The sequence below is a fragment of the Pseudonaja textilis genome, chromosome 1 (genome assembly GCF_049901715.1).
Source record: "Pseudonaja textilis isolate UNSWEBS1 chromosome 1, rPseTex1.2, whole genome shotgun sequence".
In the NCBI taxonomy this organism is placed as follows: domain Eukaryota; kingdom Metazoa; phylum Chordata; class Lepidosauria; order Squamata; family Elapidae; genus Pseudonaja; species Pseudonaja textilis.
In genome coordinates this window covers 262,948,492-262,970,108 of record NC_141990.1, presented here as the reverse complement: position 1 = coordinate 262,970,108, position 21,617 = coordinate 262,948,492, and the positions used below count along the sequence as shown (strand labels likewise).

Genomic DNA, 21,617 nt, shown 5'->3' with positions numbered 1-21,617 from the left:
AAATTTAAACCAGGAATTGCAAATTCTGGCCTCAGATGTGACCAAGCTACAACTTCTAGCATTCCTCAGTATTCACCATTTAAATGCGTTTCATCACAATTTTGTTTCAATTGATAACATTTATTGTTTTTTTTAAATGTTTGAATCCATATGCATTTTGTGCTAGTTTCTCCTAATATGTAGGGGGTTGTATTATTATTTTTCTTTAGACGCACACTTTTTGCCAGCAATTCTTCCAATAGAATGCTTTTCATGCATGCTTTTACTTCATGCCTCCATTTTATATGCATTTTGGGGAGAGCTAAACTATCCAGAATTTTTAAAAGAGAATTTCACCATGCAAGCATGTTCCAGTTCACACTGAGAAACTGGCTGAGTTAGCATAAACATGTGAATTGTCCCAAGTAAAAAAATCTTTTGCTGCAGGCTTCATAGAGCAAGAACTTTTCTGGGGTTTTACCAGCTGGTAAAGTATCAATTACCATGAGACAATATATGTTGCAAATGGATCACCCTCTTATTTGTGGAGAAGGCTGCTAATTTTAAAGGATGGGTGGGAAAATTAGAAACATCGATTCCACATCTTCTGTATCTCCCCACTTTCACCAATGTTTTGTTTATCTTTCTCAATCTCTTCCTCATCTTCCTTCACAGTCAAGAAAAGCCCCATATGGGTTCCTAAAGCAGCATTACTGAGGAATAGTTATGGTGGGGACAGCCAAAGTTCACCAGCCCCATTGTGGGACTATGGATTGTGGCTTTTCCAAGTCAAAATTTCAGACTGCTCCTTCCAGTCGGCTGTCTCCCATGCACTGGGAGATATGGGGTGTGCCCCTTGATAAGATGGGTGGGAACCATCTTCTCTAAGCCTAAGCTACCTTTAAACTCCCTAGGAAAATCTGCTCCTGTTTAAGCCATCTCATTCCTGGAGGAAGCATGAAAGACTGCCAAGCCATTGGCTGTGGCACCCGTTTTCCTTCAGGGATGGATACAAGATCGAAAGAGGCCTCCTAACATATTTCCACCACATGTTCTCATTATTGCACCCTCACAACAGAGAGAAAGAGCAGAGAGGGAGGGAGGGAGAGACAGAGAGAAGCTTATCTCAGAAATCTGGCTGAAATATCATACTCAGCGTTCCATCCATCATTTTGAGGTCAGTAAAATGAGGACCCAGATTGCTGAGGGCAATATGCTGACTCTGAGAGGGCTGTAAAATACTGTGAAGCAGTATATAAGTCTAAATACTATTGCTATTCTTGAGCATCAGTTTCCTGTCACAGGCAACAATTCTCTCTTTTTCTGTCTTCTGGTTGTGCCCCATCTCTGCATCTTTTAGATACAGCTTTCCTCACCGCCTTCAGATACAGTCCTGATATTCCTATATTAAAATAAAAAGAAAGCAGCAAAAACCAGTATGGATGGATGGAAGCCCACATACAGAAGATTTAGCCTCTCTACAAGTCAGAAGTTCTCCTCATGCTGGCCAACTGTGCCAAATCGGGAGGGAATTCTTATAAGTTTTCCCTTTTCTTTTTTGGAAATACAGTATATATATTTTCCTTCTCTGCCTGCCAAGATAAATCTCCATTTCCAGCTGTGACATCTGTGTTTCCCTTCTCTCCTTTCAGTAAGGAATGAACCTTCCCCCACCATACTCCAGCTTCGGAGTTGAGGTTTCCATTGCTCTACAACAAAAGAAACAGCTCTAACTTCCACTCATTCTTTACATGCTTTAAAAGAAAAATGCAATGGTAAATTTTAGTGCTCATTAAACTGACAACGCTAATAAGAGACAGGCATCATGTACGAATGGCTAAGCATAGTTTGGTCTGACAATGAGGTTTAATGTACCTCGGTTCTTACTAGAACCTCCTCCCTATACTGTATTCACTCTTTCTTTTCCAGTTGTTTCATACTTTCTTCTTAATCAATATATATATATCAATAACCATTTGCCTTTCCATGCTTTCCATCAAATGATGGTCACAGTATATCTTTAGTATATATGTATAGTGATGGACACAAAGATATGCTCAAGGAACACCTAGGTATACATGCCAAATGGCTTATGGGCCAAAGCTCTATATGCATAAATGTCTGGACACACATAATCACATCTGACTTCCAAAAGGACTGCATTTCAAAAACTGTATTAACATACTTTGGGATGAATTTCCCCCCTTCATTTTTCCAGTGGATTACTCATCATTTCTAATTTACGGTCTCAATCAGACATTCATAGTCATTTTTTCATACTTTTTATAAATTCAAGTTCCACATAGCAATCACATTACAAAGCATTCTAAAACGAACACTTATTATGCTAAGTCTATGGAGTATGAGTGAAAGTAATGGTCAATACTGCAGAAGGATAATGTAGGTAATGGTCATTTATGTTCTTCCCTGCAAGGAGATAAATATGACAGGCACAATACTCTATGAATTCACCATCATAGACTTTCATGAAACTGAATTTCCATTGAAATAATAGTGCAGGTTGATTACCTAATATTCTTAATTAGTGATGAGATATAGGAACTCAAAAGGCAGAGCACCCATGATCAGATCTAGGCAGCAGCTCCAGCCCCATTCAATTCACAAGTTTAGCTGTAATTTATAGATATGGCTGGATAAACAATGTCAAATTTCCCACAAATTATTTTTACTAAACATAAAACCTACTCTGAGTTATGAGGAAAAGACTTTTGCATATGGGCTGCTTGGAGGAAGGGCTGGATAAAAATGTAATAGCAATAATAAACTACATATTAGATCAACTAATATAATGTTTCTCAATCTGCGTGAACTTCAACTCCCAAAATTTCCCAGTCAGCATGCTGGGGTGGGGAAAGATCTTAAAGTTGCTGAGGATGAGAAACACCAGACTAATAAATGGTAACAGGCTAAATTCACAAGCAATAAATAAGCCAAATGAATACTTTGGCCTAGAAATGGGGGATATTCAGTTTATTACATACTAGGTTTCTTTCTAGGAAGTGTTAGCCAAATTAATCTGTTGCAGCTAAGTCTTTCCTCTGCAAAACCTAAGTCTCTGGTGGTAGTCATCTACACACTCTCTTGGAGTATGTCTCTCACTATATACTGCGGTTGACACCCAGATAAGCATAAAAATATAAGAAGACTGGCTCTTTCTCATTTTGGACTACAAAATACAGTATTGATAAATTTCCATTACAGAAACACAGATCCCAACTGAATATCTGGAGAAACGTTCAAAGCTGTTTGACTGTGGAACCAGTTACCTAGTCCTAGACAGATGTCAGTCCCCCTTCATTTGGTTTAAGCAGAGATTAGATAGCTGCCAATCTAGAATATTTTAATTTGGATTTCCACCTGAAGCAACATTTGGATTCAGCAGCCTAAACATCCTCTTCCAACTTTATCTGACCCACATTTCTGGACTTAAAAAAGCTGGATGACCAATTGATGGCAACATAGAGGTAGAATTTTAGGCAGCTTATTCTCACTCTTTAGTGGCTATCCAGAAATAAAGCCCTAGATTCAGTATTAACCCAAAGCATATGGGTTTTATCAAACGGATCCAATAATATCGGTTATACTTTCTCTGCAGATCTACCAGAGGAAACCCTATAGGAATAGTTTAGTGTCTTCTTTCATATCACTTTTTCAAGGAAGTTGTATAAGAGAATAGTTATTTTAAAAAATCCTGTCCAGTTCCTTAAATTCTAGAATACTTGAGTGTCTAAAGATTCTGGGCTAACATTCCAACTTTTCTGCCAGCAGCAAGAACAATGAGTGGGAAAGGGGGCATTTTTACATAATCAAAACCAATAGAGAAAAAGAAATACACTTCCCAGACAGCACTGAGAAATATTATTTTCCTATGTGTTAAAAGTTTTTGAGAACCAGCAGTGGAAGATGATATGTAAATTAGTCACATTCTTCATTCTTTTGCAAAAGTCACAAAGAGGGCTCACCATTCGTTTTACTGTAAATCATGTCCCAGCAAAAGATCTTTACCAGATTTGGGTTATGCAAAATCTAATGCTGAATCCCACATGTGCTACTGAGGCAGAGGTGATATTCAGCAGGTTCTGACCAGTACTGGAGAACCGGTAGCGGAAATTTTGAATAGTTCAGACAACTGGCAAATCCCACCTCTGACTAGAAATTTTACAGTATCCTTCCACTGCCACGCCCACCAAGCCATGCCCACAGAACCAGCAATAAAAAGTTTGAATACCACCATTGTACAGAGGGGATCATAGGCACAAAACAAAACAAAACAAAACAAAAAAGGAAATATTCTGAGAGCTGCAATATTCCCAGGAGAAGTTTGAACAATTGGGTACTTGCCTGGACTCTATCTGAGGAAGACACCAAAAATGCTTTGCCTTTTTGTTATGACAAGTCAATATCCACAAGTTGCCTGTTCAGTTACCTTTTCTTCTTCTTTGATGGCCATACAATCTGAACCCAGAGGGCAAAACCTAGGAAAGTGAGCATTTCAATCACAAGATCTGAGGTAGCGACATTCTTAATTTTGTCTTCATGCTACATTCTACCTGAGGTATAGATTTACTTCAACATTTTGGGATTTATCAGCCCTATCCCAAAATAACCAGATACTCTTGGAAAACATGCTGAATTGCTTGTACCATGAAGCCCAAGTGATCAGTTTTTCATTGAAAGATTGAGTGACAGACCTTAGAGATAAATTACAAGTACGAATAGCTTTGATTATTAGAGTTTCTCTGATAACCAGAGACATAAGGGTCATTCAGATAGACTGTTGAGAAAATTTGTTCATCCTATTGAATAAAGGCATACACCACAAATATTTTTAAAATGCATACCCAGTGTGCCTTTCAAATGCATGTTTCCTAAGGTGTCTCATGTCAAATATAAATAATAAAAGCTCAAAAACAGAGTGTGTGATCTACAAAAAAATGTGATAAATGACCATTTTATTAGAAAAAAAAGGCTGACTATACAGGGGTGTTAAGTATTGTACAGCAGACCATCAAAAGCTCTTAATAGTCCATTCCCATATAGGTTATCAGATCCTACTGGCTGAAGATAATTCTTAAAATGTATCCCAAACTCTATTCAGTCAAGCTTTTGTTTTCTAATAAAATGTTCATTTTTTATTTGGAGTCTGTGGCCTTTTGGAAGGAAAGAGAAGCAAATCCAAGCTCTTGTCCTGAGCAGCTTACAGTTCATTGTCTCCAAAGCTGGTAAGAGAAAGAGCAGAACTGGCTGACAAAAGTAGAAGCTGAAATTGCTTGAATCCTCAATAAAAGCCATGCCTGGAAGCACATAGACTACCATAAATTAATCTGGAACAGAAATGCAAATTTGAGAATCCCCATCTTGGCTAAGAATAGAGAACAGACACTTCTTATGCTCGGAGGATATTGGGGAACATGAACTTCACATTCAAAAGATGGAGGGGGGTGGGAGAAAAGAACTTTTGTTAGCATTTAAAAGCGGCCTAGGAGAGGTTTTATTCTCGTTTGTGTGTGTACTGAGCGGAGGAGCTGCTTTGAATTTATTTATGTCTAGACAGTATAGGGTGAAAATTGCTCTGAGGATCCAAAAGAAACAGGCCGGAGAGGAGTAAAAAAAAGACAGCACCAAGCAGGCGACAAAAGGCCAGAGGGAACCAGAGAAAACAGAAAGGAAGAGGTGAACTCCCTTAGCAGCCGGCCAATCCAAACGCCTGAAAAGGGTTAACCGAGTCCCTAAAGAGACTTTCTAAAGAAACAATAAGAAATCTATCAGCTTATTGGACAGTTCCTAGAATCCCTGAGCCAATGGGAAGGGCTGCCAGCTGAGAAGGCTTTTTGGTGCGCAGATCAAGAGGAGTGCAGGGTTAGAATGGAGCAGGCTCTTTGCAAATGCAGAGTTTCACGGGGCCGAGGTAAGGACCCCAGCCAGTTTGCTTTGAAGGCAGATCGGTCTGCAGATAACAAAAATAATCTGAATCGCTCTGTGGTTGCTCCTGAAAGCAGAACCCCGACACAAGAGTTGTAAGTGGCTTCGTAATGCTTTCTCCCTGTTCGGTCTGTTTGCTTTTACCGCAGTTACTTCTTGCTGCCTAGATTTAATCTTATAATCAGAGTGCGATTTGGAAGTTGGAGAGAAAATGCACTCTTTGTGCTACAGAATACAGGCCCTGCCGCGTGGGAGTGTTGTTAGTTGACTCCATGTAGCACGGAGGGGGAAAACATATCACAATTGGAAAAATACAGACAAAAAGCCACTTTCAAACCTCCGGTGTTTCCAGCCTCTACTCCTTCAGAAAACACTTTAGCTTGATCTACAATTCTTCATAACCCAGAGAAAAACACAAGGATCACCATCAATACTGTTAACTGAAAAAAGCAGCAAAATGAAAGATTTCACCACCTGAATATCCTGGATTTCTGGTAGTCACCCTACTCCACTACCCAAAAATGAATTGCTAGCATCTCCCATTCATGTTTTTCAGGAGATATACGTTCATGTGCTTTGCAAGAAAATCTTGCAGGATATATATTCATTAGCATTTCCTGCTTTGCAAGAAAATCTTGAGGTTGCCAATCTTGAGGTGAGCAAAAATATGAGGAGGAAATAAAATGAAAGCATTACAATCCTCCAAAAATTTACTTGTCTCTTGGCCAAAATTCTTTTTTCTTTGCATTTAAAAGTCCCTGGAAAGGTGATATAGTAGCATTGCACTGTGATCTGTTTTTCAGCCACTTTTTCCCAAAGCTGGAATCATGATTGCAAGTTATTTACTGTAGCTGGGACAGAGTGGTGGGAAGGAGAGAAGTTTTAAATACAATAATGCATATAGGAAAAGACAAGTTGCAGAAACAGGATACTGAACCTTAAAAGTTAAAATGAGGCAAGAGTTCTCACCAATGGGCCACCTACAAAGTTATCAAAACCACAGCAAAATCAAAGGTGAATTGCATTTTTCAGCTACTTCAAATAAGTTGCCCCAGAATTGGAAATAAATTGAACAAGGTAGTGAAAGCTGCTTAAATTCTTTACAATCAGTTAAAAATAGTTCCACTCCAAACCACATGACCCATGAGGAAAAGAAAAAGGAACTTAAAACAAAAAAGCCATTAATTTTTTCGAAATCTTTGCCCAATTGCTTCCCCCATTTTGATGCATGGGAGTGGCTGGAATTTTTCTCCAATTCTGAGCAGTGCCACTCTGGTCATGTGGCAGGATCTCAAGAACAGAACAGCTGATTGCTCCTAACAGGCCTTTCCCATAGGAATGTCTTAGGATTTAGGAATTTCCCTTCCCCCCTGGATTTTTTTTTCCTGTAGCCCATTATCACACTTGATTAGGGCTTTTTTTTTTTTTTGCAAGCTTCTCCACACACCAAATTTGGCCCTTATTTCCATTTGAGGACCAACTGAAAAAAATATGTTTGACTGCTTGCTTTATATTCTGCCTTTCCTTCAAGCTGCATATAGTACTTTCCTCCCAACAACTCTGTGAGGTATGATTGGATTGAAAGTTAGTGATGGACTGTAAATAACCCATCAGATTTCATACAGAGGACTGGGCTTGAACCTATTTTCTCCACACTTCTTCCAGCTCCTTTAAGTATTAAATTATGCTGGCTCTCAAGGTGTGATTGGTGATTGTTTTCATTTCAGCCCCCAAAACGGCTTATTTTCATACTTGAGGGCCTTGGCCTCCTGAGGCCCGTAAATCTATCCTCTGAGTCATGTAGTGGGGGTGAGAGTTACTGGGAATGAAGCCACGCAATTAATATGAATCTGCTAATCAGGATGTTGAAATTTTCTGCTGAATATTTTCAAACTTCCCCTCAAGGTCACGAGCTTTCTTAAACTGAAAAGTTATCTATTTTATCAGTTAGCTGATAAGCAGTTCACTACTAGAAGAACAAGTATAGTAGTAAATCTGGCTTGTCATAACGGCATTCCAATTTTTTTACTCCCAAGTTAGAAATATCCTTCTGGCTTGCTCCATCAGTAAATAAATGCTTAGTGTTAGCACCAGTGAATGATACATGCTGGCACTGCAGGAGGAAAACTATATAGAATCAAGCAACCAGGTCACAGTCTATAAATCTCTCTTCTTTCTCTAAGTGTTAATAATGCTAGCCCAATCCCCAAGATTTTGATTGTCAGTAAAACTATTTTGGAGTATTTTATGCATTGAGTCATGTGCAAAAGAAAGCCAGGTTAAGGCACAGCCTACTGTAGAAGAACTTCTCTTTTGTGCATAAATGCATGACTTGTGACATCAGCAAAAAGAACCAAAAAGTCACAAAAATGTCTAATCTGACATTGGTAATCTGGATAGGCAAAGAGATGAAAAGGTGGAGCTAGCAGCCTTTTAAAAACTGGATCCTGATCATCCTAATAGTGGTAAAATATCCAGAGACATGGACATCAAAGCACATAAGGATCTTACGGAGTGTTGAATTTCTATTTTGTATTATTCAGGGGCTATCCTTTGCAGAATATCTGATCTGAAACCTCTGGATATTACATCTTATTTGGCAATATGGAGTTCAGTGCTATTAATGAAAGATCGCAAACTATCATCTCTTCTGTGTAGTTCAGTTTAGATGAAATTCATTTTTTGAATTCTGTTATAGTCCAAGCCCAGTGTGGTTATTTTGGCTTTCTCCTGGCTTACAAATTCTGTGTTCTGTAAACCCAGTGTGGTGACTAGTCCAAGTTGAACAACACGGTCTGCTTAGACTTCAATTTAATATCTGTGGGCAGCTTGAGAGGTGAGGATTAACATAACTAACTGAATAAATCTCAATTGGCTGGGATTTGTTCAATATGCTTAGATATTAACCAGTTATAATGACTGGGTTCATAAAATGAGTCAAGATAATATTAAATACTTAATATTATACGCTAGATTAGTGTTTTTCAATCTTAGGAACTTAAGATGGGTGGACTTCAACTCCCACTGTCCCCAACCAGCAGGGAAATTCTAGAAATTGAAGTCCTCACATCTTCAAGTTGCTTTGTACAATGTGTGAACTTGGTATGGAGTATTGTGCAATGTTTATTTTGGACACCAAAGAGATTGTACGTACATTTATCTGGTTCTATGCTATCCTATCAACTTTCTTCCATTGCAATAATTGCAAATCATCTTGGATTAGTCATGGATTAACACCAAGAACTTGTTTTTGCAATGCAGTTCCATTCAAAAGGCAGCTGGGTTTTGTTAAATATAATTTATTAATCTGCAGTACAGATTGTCAGGGAATTCCCTGTAAATTTATTTCAAGCCCTTCCTCTTTGAAGGAGTTTTATAATTAGATAATGTATGTGTATGGTGATAATGTTCTACTTCCCTCTGGCTCCTTTGAGAAAATTTTTTTAAAAAACCCTTGTCCATTCTTAATAGGTTTTGCAATTTATAAATGTGTATTGAGACATTAAAGAATGTAGTTCAAATTTCCCTCTTGGGGTTCTATCAAATATTTACCATGCTCTGGCTTTTGCTTTTGAGTTGTATGCTCCTAGAAGGGACTGCCCCCCCACCCCCTTGAAAGCTTAGCTTTCCTGTTCTACCACAATATACAGATCATGAAGAGTCTTGAGATGAGTGCTGAAGAGTTCTTCCAATCTGGTTAATATTCCCAATGCTCAGTGGACAAGCTGTGACTGACAGGCCCACTGCTCTTTCTGGGAAATTACAGGTAAAAGATCATAATCATCCATGCCCCCAAGGGAAGATTTTACATTTCCCACTCCCTTGCCTAAAGAAGCATGGGGAGAGAAAAGGAGGAAGCCCGAAGAAATTGCAGATCAAGAAATTGATCTGTAATTTCTGTGTTAAAGAGACTGATTATTTTGGGAAGATCCAGAAGGACACAAGATGAGGTCTTGAGATCTTTCTCTGGGATTCTGATGGGGGCTACTGGATCTACCTCTTCCTTGTAGGAGAATTATATTGCTTGCCTTGTGTTCTATATATAAATGTAGCCCTTGACATACAACCCATTCGTTTAACAACTATTCAAAGTTACAATGGCACTGAAAAAAAGTGAGTTGTGACTGGTACTCACATTTACAGCCATTGAGGCATCATCCTCATAGTCATGCGATCAAAATTTAGGCATTTGGCAACCCGCATGTAATTATGATGGTTGCAGCATCCTACGGAACATGTGGTCGCAACTTTCCCAGCTGGTTTCTGGTAGGCATAGTTAATGGGGGAAACGGGATTAGCGTATTGACCATTTGATTCACTTAACAACTGCAATGATTCACTTAACAACTGTGGCAAAAAAGGTGGTGAAATAGGGTATAAGCCACTTAACTTGATTAGCACTATAAATTTGTGGTTGTAAGTTGAGGATTATCTGTAAATAGAAATATTACAAAAATGTCTCAGGGAGACTGTTTTCTGCTGGAAGTAGAATCATAGTATTATCCATTGAGGACAACGTGATAAGCATGGGATACTTGTTTCTAAGCTTTGTATGAAACTGGGTCATAAGGACTTATGTTGTATCTATACGATTTTTAAGCAAACTATAGTTTAATGAGACGTGTGAGCATTTACTAAAATGGTTGGAGTCACATAATCACTAAGCCATTTGTTTTATTAAAGTTCATTTGCCAAGCTATAAACATGATTTATAAACCAGAATGATTGGTTTCATGCAACATGATAAACCAGAAGTAAACATTATATTATGGCTTTGTGCCGTGTGTGAATGTAGTCTGTATGTAGTAACAGCTCTATCTCCTAGACCTAAGTCAAAGATTTGAGACTTGGCTCGGCAAGAGGCATTTTCCTTGTTTATACAATATCTCTAACTCGATCAGACACTAACCCACTCAAAACTTCCAAGTAATTCTATCTGTACACAGTCACATTAAATATAGGATTGACTGGGCTTGTTTGAAGAACAGTCTGGGAGGGCAATGCACCCTTCAAAAGTAATTCAGCAAGAGGCCTTGCCCATAAAAGTCAACTCATTCAAGTTAATACAATCCTAAAGGAAAGGGAAACAAACATAATCTACATTTTCTGCTCAAAAAGCCCTCCCCTATCATTCATTTGAGGCAGTATTATCTTCCCCTGTTTGTCAATAGGTTCTCAACAAAGCACCTTTCCAAGCTAAAGACAAGTTAGTCAAGATCTTATTTCCCATATTGTCAGGTGCAAGACAACAGGAACCAAGTCTGCTCAAATGAGTACAAGTGAAGCCACAGGCTCAGCCTGGTCATCTACACATATTTCTGCATGTAATGTAACTTTGGTCAGAAAAATCTCTCATTGGGATTTTTCAGCTTTAATCTGTGGCAGACGTTGAATATTCACATGGGAAACTTAAGTCAGAATTCATGATAAAAAAAAAATACTCAAGAAAGATCATATCAAATATTTTGTGGCCATAATAACCAAGTCACAATCAAAAGGAAGGGAAAAAAACCAATACCACCCCCCCCCCCAAAAAGTGAAGGGCATCACTGAAGGTGGCAGACACATTTCTTTGCAAGCCTTAACTCAATTTCCCTTGGTGCAATTCATCATTGTTACATGGATACAGTGATAACACTGACAAATTTTATTAGAAGGTACAGGTTACAGCTAAAGCTCACTTCAGATGCAGACTTCATCAGCTGTGGCTCGTGAAAGTCTGTGCCTTTTAACAAAAATTTATAGTCTGAAAAGATGGTACTTTTTGCTGGCATAAATTAGCAGGTTCTTATCCTACAATAACCACCTAGTAAACTCTGTAGACTTTCTTGTTCTCCTAATCTTTCATTGTCTTCTCCGCTGTCTCAATTAACATGTTTCTAATAACCCATTGGATGATACAGGGACAGTCACTCCCCCACAGCCTAATTGACCAATCTCTACAGCAGAGTTCCCCAATCTTTCTGGCTTTGCCAGCCGTCGGTGGGGGTGGGGGGGAGAAGGGGGTAAAGGGGATGGTTTTGAAGGAATGGTGGGCAAGCACGCATGCACAGCTCCATTTGCATGAGTGGCGGTTAAGCACACACGCAAGTACTGCTTGCACAAGCGGGGATGCACTCTCACCTGCTGCTTCTGTGGCTCAGTAAATTTAACAAATAAAATGAACTACCTAGGATAACCTGGTCAGACTTCTCAAGATAGAAATGCTTACATCAGAGGTCTCCAAACTTGGCAACTTTAAGACTTGTGGACTTCAATTCCCATAATTCTTCCTCAGATGGTGCTAGCAGTAACTTCATTTTAGAATCTGGAGCGATGATTCATTATAATTCTGATTCATTATTGTCACTGTGAGAGCAATTGAATCCATAGAACAAATGAATTAGGTAGGCCCAGGATGCGGAATTCTGGCTTATGGGTCTATTTTCCCCCTTCCCCAAAGTTTCTCCCTCTTTTGCCCCTGCTACCTTCTTGGCAAAAGGGTTGGTTTCACAAACATTGTTCTGATTTGGTTATCCCCATGCGTTCCTTGAAGATATAAATATGGAATACTCAAGACTGGATATATATACCATACTCCAGCTGGGGTGTTTCCAAGCATAACTCTTGAAGGAAAAAGAGGGTTCAAAGCATTTCTGTGGCTTTGAAAGAACTCCCAGTGCTACAAGATATTCTTCAGGCTTTGAGTTTTGCCCCCATGTCCACTGTGATTATCTAAGCTGCTCATAGGGAGTGCTACAAACTCTGCAGGCGGATATGTATTCATTAAATCACTCGATTGCTCCAACCACTAATTTGGCCTAGAAGTGGCTCTGTAATAGAGGTCATTATATATTACATAAGAAGATAAATCTCTAGAATTGTGCATATAGTTAGGAAGTATTCTGCATTGGCTTGCCTTTTATATTTTCATGGCTTAATTGCCTTTTGAATTGGTTGCTTATTGACCAGAAACCTAAAATATAAGCTTATATCATAGGTTTGATTATGGAACAACATTTTAAATGGATCTTAGAATACTGTGCATTAATAAGAAGCAAAACTACAGCAAAGGTAATTTTACAAAAACCCTTTGGGTTCAATCCTTCACATTTTTACTTTGAGAGTCTCAAAGAAGAGTAAACCCTATGTTGACAGCTCCAGATGAAGCTTGAAAGATACTAGTCTAAAACTGAAGAAGAGAGCAAAGCTGATCTATGACACACGATTGCTTGATGTCCATAAGTGGCTTCTTCTCTTCCACCCTGATATATATTGAACAATAAGTTAAATAGCCAATTTTCTGCCATTTTATCCGGGAAGTAGTGACTTCATTATCTACTTGATGGTTAGATCAAAAGGAATCAATGAATGCAAAGAAGTTCATTATATTCTTAAATTATGGGGAAGAATGCAGCATCCAATAGAGCTTCAATCTGACATAATAAAATATTACATGAATTGTGTAGAAAATAAAGATCAGGCTGTACTGATGGCCTTAAGCCATAATACCAAACAAGCTGAGCATGTCCAAGCTTAGCTCGATATGCTAATTGCTGTCATCTGGCCAGAAGAAGCCATTCATGAACAGAGTAAATCAAATCCTGTCTTAATTCTTTGGGTTTTTCTGATGCCTGAAGTCAGAATGATTATATATAATGCTAAGCTTAGCTAACCAAGCAGCAAACAATTTATTAGCTTCACATTCTTGAAGGAAGAATCAGGATATATTTCCTGTTCAAAGATGCTCTGTTTAAACACCTAAACATATGATATTCAAATAAACACACTCAAACAAATATTTTTAAAAATGGCTCGCCTTCTCTTCATTTTTTTCTATTCCTTTATTAACTTTGTCATTTAAAGACCCAGTCATCTCTGGCTAGTTTCTTGTTTTCATAAATGTATGCATATCTTTCAGTTTGTTTATTTTAATGTTTTAATTTACTTGCTTATCAAGATTATTTTTCCTTTGTCCCAGTCTCAGCTTATTTTTTTTACTTTTAGAGGTGGGAACACATTGAATTATTTTTTGATTAGGATATAAAAGTTTCTCCTTCAAAAACAGATAAATTGCACCTCTTGGATCCAATCCTTAACATCAGGAATATTACCAATTTTCCAGTTTCTGAAAATAAGAACATTCTGTAAAGGCATAATTTTTATGCAATCTTATAATTTTAGAGGTTTATTTTTAATTCCTCGTTAGGTAGAATTAGAAATGGATTTGACATTTGATTAATATGTGACAGATGTAGATATTTTCCCACTTTTTTTTTGTCTGGTTTTGGGGGAATGTTTGTATTTTTTTTTCTTTCTGAAAAACTTGCTAAAATAAATGCTAATCTTAAAAGCTTGTAGGGTAGGAAGCAAAAAAAACTTTTGGATTTGACTGTACCATTTGTATCTCTTACATTTGAGCTTGTTAAATAGCATCCAAACATTCTGAAGAAATTAAATGATGCTAGCATAAAATTTTGAAATAATTTTAAATAATTCCTTCATTTGATGAGATAGCCCCTTAGTTGGGTTTTAAAGGTATTTAATCTATGTCATGCCTAGCATTAACTGTACAACTTAATCAACTTTATGTTCATTAACATCTTTAAAAAATCATATTCAACATTGATATAAACTTTTTTCTTCAAAGGTTTAATTTATTTAAATCAGCAGTTTCCCTTTTCTATTAAATAAGTGCCCCTACTCAATTATTATCTGTATTCTATAATGTACTATTTGCATTTTATAATGCAATAAAACAACTTGGGAGAAAAATACTTTTCAGGATGAACAAAAATGCATACTTTTCATGCAATTAATTATTTTTACACATATTGAATCTGTTCACCCGGTAATAATGCTTTCTAAGTAGTTCAGTAATATTTAAAATCTTGCTTTTAGACCTACCTCAAAATAAAGTCAAGGGTTTGACTAACCATTCAGTCAATATGAGAATACTGTATTGTAGGATTACGATGCTACAGTACTCTGACCTTTGGCTACTTCCCCAAGTTCTTACACTGATAATCAGAAGTTTGGACAGAGAAAGAATAGTTAGACCTCTAATACTAAATTACTTTTAATGAGCCATTGAAATTCCACAGCTCTGGACCGGACATTTTGGGAGTCTTCCTGGGCTCTTGGCTCCTGCTTAAACAGCTGCTGGGAGCTCTGGTTCGGAGCCTAGATTTTGACTGGTGTACCAGTTATAAATCTCCTTGGGCCAGGATGCAATGGTGACAGTAACTCGCATCCTATTCTCTCTATGACTGGAGTACTATAATGCATGTGAGATGCCTTTGGATGTGATTTAAAAGCTTGGTGTGGATGATCTTGGAAAAGGACCATTAGGGAAACATCAGGTGCAAAAGAAAAAAATAAAAATAAAGGAAGAACATTGCAAGGAAACTCAGACTACACCCACCCCATTCTGAATCCTGAGTATAAGAGGGAAGGTTTCACTAAGCAAGTAGAATCTGTTTTGTTTCAGTGAGTCTTTGATCCAAAATGGTTGGGGTGTCAGCCATAGATCCTGCTTAATGTATTATACAACTGCCCATTGTATGATTGTATCATTCACTTATGGTTTGAGTTTGCTTTGTATTTGTTTCAGATTTAACATTTGATGTCCTGAGCCTATTAGGCTTGGAGCGGAATCAAACTATTTAAAAAAAAACAAATTTAACAAAAATTGAGTTAATTTTGGCTATATGCGGAAGGCTACATGGCACACCACTGTTTATTGTAGCATCTGCATGTTTCTTAGCAGAAGGGAACAATGCATGGACCCACACAAAACCTTCAAGACCTATAACGTGCGTCTCTAGCTGCTCACAGTAGTCATGAGTTTATCATAGTAGTGGTCTTTGTGATACACACTGGGAAAAGCAGACAAGGGGAGACTTGACAGCCCTAGACCAGCCTCCACCACGAGAAGAACCTTGTACATGAAATGGCAACAGTGGAGGAAGAGTGCTTAGGAAAGAGTGCTTAGGACAGCTGTTCTTGATTCAACAGGAACAAGAGTGGTTGCCTCACTGTCTAATTTTGTAGATTTAGAACAATTCTGTTGACCTAGTCAGTCAACCAGAAGGGATTAGTTTTAGCCCTAAACAGACCTATTCTTGTTTGGAATTTAACTGTCTCATGCCATATAAATATTTACCAGATGGTTAGCAGTTTCTTCCAACAACTGTACTAGAGATAAACTTCCAGAAAGCTCATAAAAACAGGATTTTTCCAGGCATTGTCTCAATTCTTGCTCTCTGCAGCCACACAAGGTTTAGAAAAAGGTAACAGAAGCAGAGGAGGGAGAAATCTGCCCATGGTGGCAACCAAGTGTGATCTTGCCAGTATGAATTTTCTATCCCCAGGAAGAAGAAGAAGAAAAACCACACAAAAAAGAAAAGTGACAGCCTCTTTTGCTGCATCTGGGAGAACTTTAAGCACATCACTGATTGAGTCATTTTGTATCATGTGCTGGCAGCCACAGCTGCCTGGGAAAGATGATGGTTGGGTTGTTGCAAACACAGCCTACAGGTATTTGTAACCAGACATGATGACAAAAACGATGCATAGTATGTGGTGATTTGCTGTCACAATACAAGTTATACTCTACTGTACTATATTGGCTCCCTTATTTAATACCTTTTTCAATCATCCAATCTAAGAGCCACCACTTTCTCTATTTCTATTTTCAGCAAAAAGTCCATAAAAGCTCTGCAAAAGTACTTGTTATTTTATCTTCTATTGTGGGTACTTCAATTTACCTTCATTTTATACACAGATAATAATCTTGCTGACCAATGAAACAGTACCTTCTTCTATGAATGTATCCAATATAAACAAATATATTCTTCCAGAATGGTCCAACAGTCCTCTCTTCCCTTTTATATCTTTTTGTCCCTTTAATAATAAACATTTGTCCTTATTTTAATTTTGTAATCCATAATTGGGCATTAAAAAATAAATAAGAGAGGTTTCTTTTTCATGTCCATAGCACTTTCATAGCCCCTTTCAGTACTCCATACTTCTGTAAGCACATGATCTTCCCAGATCTTCACATTTTCCTTCCTTCCTACTTATCTCTTTGTTTAACACAGTCAGCCAATCAACTTCCCAAACAAATTTAAACATTTTTCTTTCCCACGGAGCTATATTATCTCTTTTAATTTGAAAAAAAAATACTTTAAATAAGGCACTATTCCAAATTGAACTGTCCCTTTAGTTCATGTTTTAACTTTATTCAAAATCCCAATAATCTTTTGCATTTAATTTTTTTTTTGAAATCTTTCTAACTGGTTCCTTCCTTTTTTCCTTTAATCTTTCCTGAATCAAAAGTACAATCATCCAGGTGCCAGTAAGTGCTCTGCTACTCTGAAAGTCTCTATATTCTAAATTTGCTCCATTTAACTGTACATTAGAAAGTGGATTTGGCATACTCAGTGCCTTTTAAATAGGCTTCACATGAGATTGTGGACATAGTGTTTTCTTCCATAGCTCCTGGCATTCTATTCATAGGTCACCCACAGGGTACACATTTTTTTTACTATCAGTTCTGTGGGATTCAAATATTTTTACTACTGGTTCTGTGGGTGTGGCAGGGGAAGGAGACTGAAATCTCCAGTCAGAGGTGGTCTTTGCTGGTTCTCCAAACTACTCAAAATTTCCGCTACCAGTTCTTCAGAACTGGTCAGAACCTGCTGAATACCACCTCTGACAGGGTAACTCCAGACCTTCTGGGCTTCCTTGCAAGAAGCTGCTTCCTTGAAGCTCATGTGGGCAACCTCATGACTTCCCTTGTTCCAGAGGAGCTCTGTTAGCTCAGGCATATCACCCTGATGTCATTCTCTGTCTCTGAGTCATCCCTGCTGTTTTATGCAGATGTCCTGTTTTGCCATGTTTCCACTTGGAAGTCCAATTGTTATGGTTTATATCAGTAGGGTCTATGTCATGAAATAAGGAAATTGAAAAATGTAACTAGTTTGGGAATTAGTTTGAGTTACTGATTCGGAATTACCTAGCTAGCAGAAGGGAAACTGCTTTCCCTTAACAGCTTATTTCAACAATAAATAGAAATACTAAATGTATACATATGTACATAAAACCCAGGGACCTGCAATCACAGAAACTGTTTCAAAGAATAGCGATGGCTGTGACAACAATGCTAACTTTATGCATTCCAAAAATACTGCAGTCATATGCAATGCAAATCTGTTTTGTGATACAAACATTCTTTTTATCTTTATAAGCCATTCCTTATCACACATCTTATTAAAGAGCATATTGAACTGCTCAATATCCACATTTGCAAAGATATAACAAGATAGCAGAGGCCTGGGCTCCTCCTACATTGGAAGGAGCAGCAAAAATCCTTGTCACATTTCATTTCTGGTAAATATATCTATCCTCAGCTTGAAGAGAAGTAACTCTAGAATAGGGGTGAGAAAAATGTTGACTTTGTTTCAACTTGCATTTTTAGCTTATTTAATAGTGACACGATTTCATTCAGAATTCAAGCAGACACACAGGTTTTTTTTCTGTCTACTTTTCCCCATGACTTTTCCTGTGGGCTTTCATTATTGAAAGTGGACTGGACTTAGAGAAATATAGTAGTTGTAATATGAGATCAGTCTTCTTCAATTTGGTGTCTTCTAGTTACATTGAGAAAATTGGTCTGAATAGACTAAATCTTAAAATAAGTGAATTCTCATAGAAAAATGAGATGGTATGAGATGTTCTTCATCTAATTTTGACTCCAATCAACTCAAAATAAGCTTTGTTGTATAGCACTTAACTGTGGACGGATTTTTATCCTCCCGAGATTAATGCTTTACTTCCCTTGAGCATAAATAATTTCCAATGCCATCCAGCATGCTCTTTTTTATGTCCGCTTTTCCTTCTTTCTCTTGCTTCCAAAGATATATACACAAATCTTTTTTTTTCCCCTCCAATTAATTGTACATCTTGGGATCAGTTTCTGGAGATTTTAAATGACATTTTTGGAAAGCTAAATGTTGGACAGCAAGAGCTGTTGCTTTCATCTAGACCAGGGATGTCCAACCTTGGCAACTTTAAGACTTGTGGACTTCAACTCCCAGAATTCCTCAGCCAGCAAAGCAAAGCTGGCTGAGGAATTCTGGGAGTTGAAGTCCACAAGTCTTGAAGTTGCCAAGGTTGGACACCCCTGATCTAGACCCAGATGGGAAAGTCTTTTCAAGCAGCAGCTAATGGGGTTGGTTCTTGATTTTATTATCACTTCTATCTCTGCCCCACCCCCCGCCCATCATATTCTATTCTGAACATCTCAGAGATTATTTTTAAAGGAAATTTACTTTTATTATTGCTACTATTTCTGACATGTCAAGATTCTGCTATCTCTTTTTCTCTTCCATTCAGCTACAGAGGGGGGAAGGATGTGTATTTACCTCTATTAATATCAACTGAAGCAATGACTCAACCTCCTTGGCTCATTTTCAGCCCAAGTGCTTTTTAGCCAGAAGCTTTCAAAGACGACTTTCCAAACTTTAGATCCAACCATGAATTCTAGGTTAACAAGATCCAATTGGCTAATCTCACATGTTGCCCTTCTGATTTGTAAAATGGAAAAGGGTAATTCCATACCAAGTATGGTTTTTGTTTCTTGATGTTCATCCTGGTTTGCTGATTGAATTTTTTTCCCTTCTGCTTCAGGTTGACAGGGATTTGGATGAGTCTAGGAAGTAATAGGAGCAAGACAAGAACTAAAAGCCAGTTTGCCAATGAAATGCAAAGAACCGAGAAGATATATCTTCTCTGCCATATGGATATGGCAAGATCATATAATCTTCCATCAGGAACTATATGGATGCATAACTCAATTTATTAAGAACTACTGTGAGCTGGCCTGAGGCCTACCAGAGTCATGCCCAACTGTTCCATAATATTCCTGGAGCCTCAGAATCCTTCCTCTGAGCAAACATGTAACACGCAGTTACTGTGGAGCAGTCAAGTAATAATCAACTGTATCAGCAAGAAATCATACATTCATTTCCCTTAGACATTAAGAGTAAGCAAGAAGAGAAGGATTCCAAGTTGGATGACAGAGATTACATCATTATGGATAAACCTACGAGCCTGTCCAGCTGAAACAATGCCAATACACCCAAATGATTCAAGAGTGTATTACATGCATGTCCAGCTGTTGACACTCTTTCTTCTCCAGTTGCTCCCTCATAGCTTCATTTGCCTCTTGCTTATGCTTCCTTTGGGGAATCATTTTAACAAAACGGTGGAGCTGAGACACTTACACAGGGACTGGCATCTGAAGCAAACTCTAGTGGCAACACTGGCACAATATTACTGCTAAAATGCCACAGAATAAATAGATATATAAAATAGATATATAAAAAATAAGATGCAAGTATGGCTCTGTGGCATTTTAATATTATGGCATAAATAAAATTATATATCTATTATATATTCATCTGATGTAAATATATAAAGATTGGCATATGTGGAGTAATATTATCATGCATGTTTTGTCATTGTCCCCCATTTGTCCACTCTGGACACCGCTGTTAGGGTCAGACTGTAACTTTAAACAAAGCATTGATCTGGCAGATATACACCCCAAAGCCAGGCTTTGTAGCAAAAGCTATTTCTGATCTGCCATGAGTTAACCTGCTAAAATTTCAGAAAAGCATTTTACTCCTCATTATTGGACCATATACAAGTTTAAATATCAATGTTAATTTTGTTGTTTTAATAATGATGCAAGGAGAATGCTACCTATCGAGTTAAAATATTTGACTGGGGGGGGGGGGCATATCCAATTTTATCCTCAGCTATGAATGTTCATTGGACAAGTTATCCTAGACTGACAGCTTGCTTTGGGGAGGGGAATTGCAGTATGAAGGGCAGAGGTGGGATTCTACTGGTTCTGTCTGGCTCTGTAGAACTGGTAGCTCTGAAAAGCAGCAGACATAGAACCAGTCCTATGTCTGCAGCTGTTTTGGCCCACTCACCCACCCAGGCTCTTACCTGATCTTTATTTCCTGCTTTTTCAACCTCAGCTGCATGTGAGGCACAGCTACGGTTGAAAAAGCAGGACAAAAGTGCTTTTCAAATGCTGCTTCCCTTCATGCAGCGCTGCTCAGCTGTCCAGGCAGCAAACTGACGAAGATTTACACATGCGCGCAACATGCAGGGAAGCACATTGTAAATCACCGAACCGGTAGTTAACCCTGTCGGATCCCACCCCAATGTATTATATACATTGAATTGAGTACCTCTTGGAGTACAGGTGAGCTGTAGATATTGTGGACATAACAGGGATGCTTTTCACTTGATGAGTGTACTTAGACCTCTATGTGTGGGAAAATTTAAACCTATGCAGACAGAAATCAAAGCATCTGAAACATTTCTGTATATATCTGGGGCTGTAGGTGAAGAAGTGGCAGAACCTGGAGGCAAGGTCAAAAGGAAGATCAGTCTAGAATCCATACAGAGTCACAAATGTACTAAATTCAACCCACTGTGAATTCTGTTGACTCTTACGTAACATTTAGCAAGTGCTAACCATTAGCTGAGTATTTTCCTCTGTTTAATTGGAACTTCAAATGCAGTCCTGATGTTTTGTGTCTGAGAGGGACAGAAGAACACACTTGAAAAGAGTGATCTAAGATAATTAATTTATTATAAGATTAGTAAAGTTGAAAAAGATGCGAAATGCAATT

General features: G+C 38.0%; 1 protein-coding gene and 1 long non-coding RNA gene across 4 annotated transcripts in view; one reads left to right on the top strand and one right to left on the bottom strand.

Moving 5' to 3' along the window:
- CREB3L1 (cAMP responsive element binding protein 3 like 1) overlaps positions 1-21,617 on the bottom strand; it is a 99,502-nt gene that overhangs the window by 66,132 nt on the left and 11,753 nt on the right. Inside the window, exons 2-3 of one of the 3 annotated variants that reach the window (XM_087921427.1) lie at positions 12,134-12,229; positions 10,058-10,185 (exon numbers count right to left, since the gene is read on the bottom strand). The exons of 1 other annotated variant lie outside the window; for it this stretch is intronic. In XM_087921427.1, coding sequence (XP_087777553.1) covers positions 10,058-10,069 — 12 coding nt within the window. In that variant the 5' untranslated portion in view covers positions 10,070-10,185; positions 12,134-12,229. The remainder of the gene's footprint in view (positions 1-10,057; positions 10,186-12,133; positions 12,230-21,617) is intronic. One more of the 3 variants, XM_087921428.1, reaches the window with a different exon arrangement.
- LOC148128176 (uncharacterized) lies at positions 5,806-20,215 on the top strand. The gene is made up of 3 exons (XR_015740956.1): positions 5,806-5,908; positions 9,573-9,688; positions 19,594-20,215. It is a non-coding gene; the product is annotated as an uncharacterized LOC148128176 (long non-coding RNA).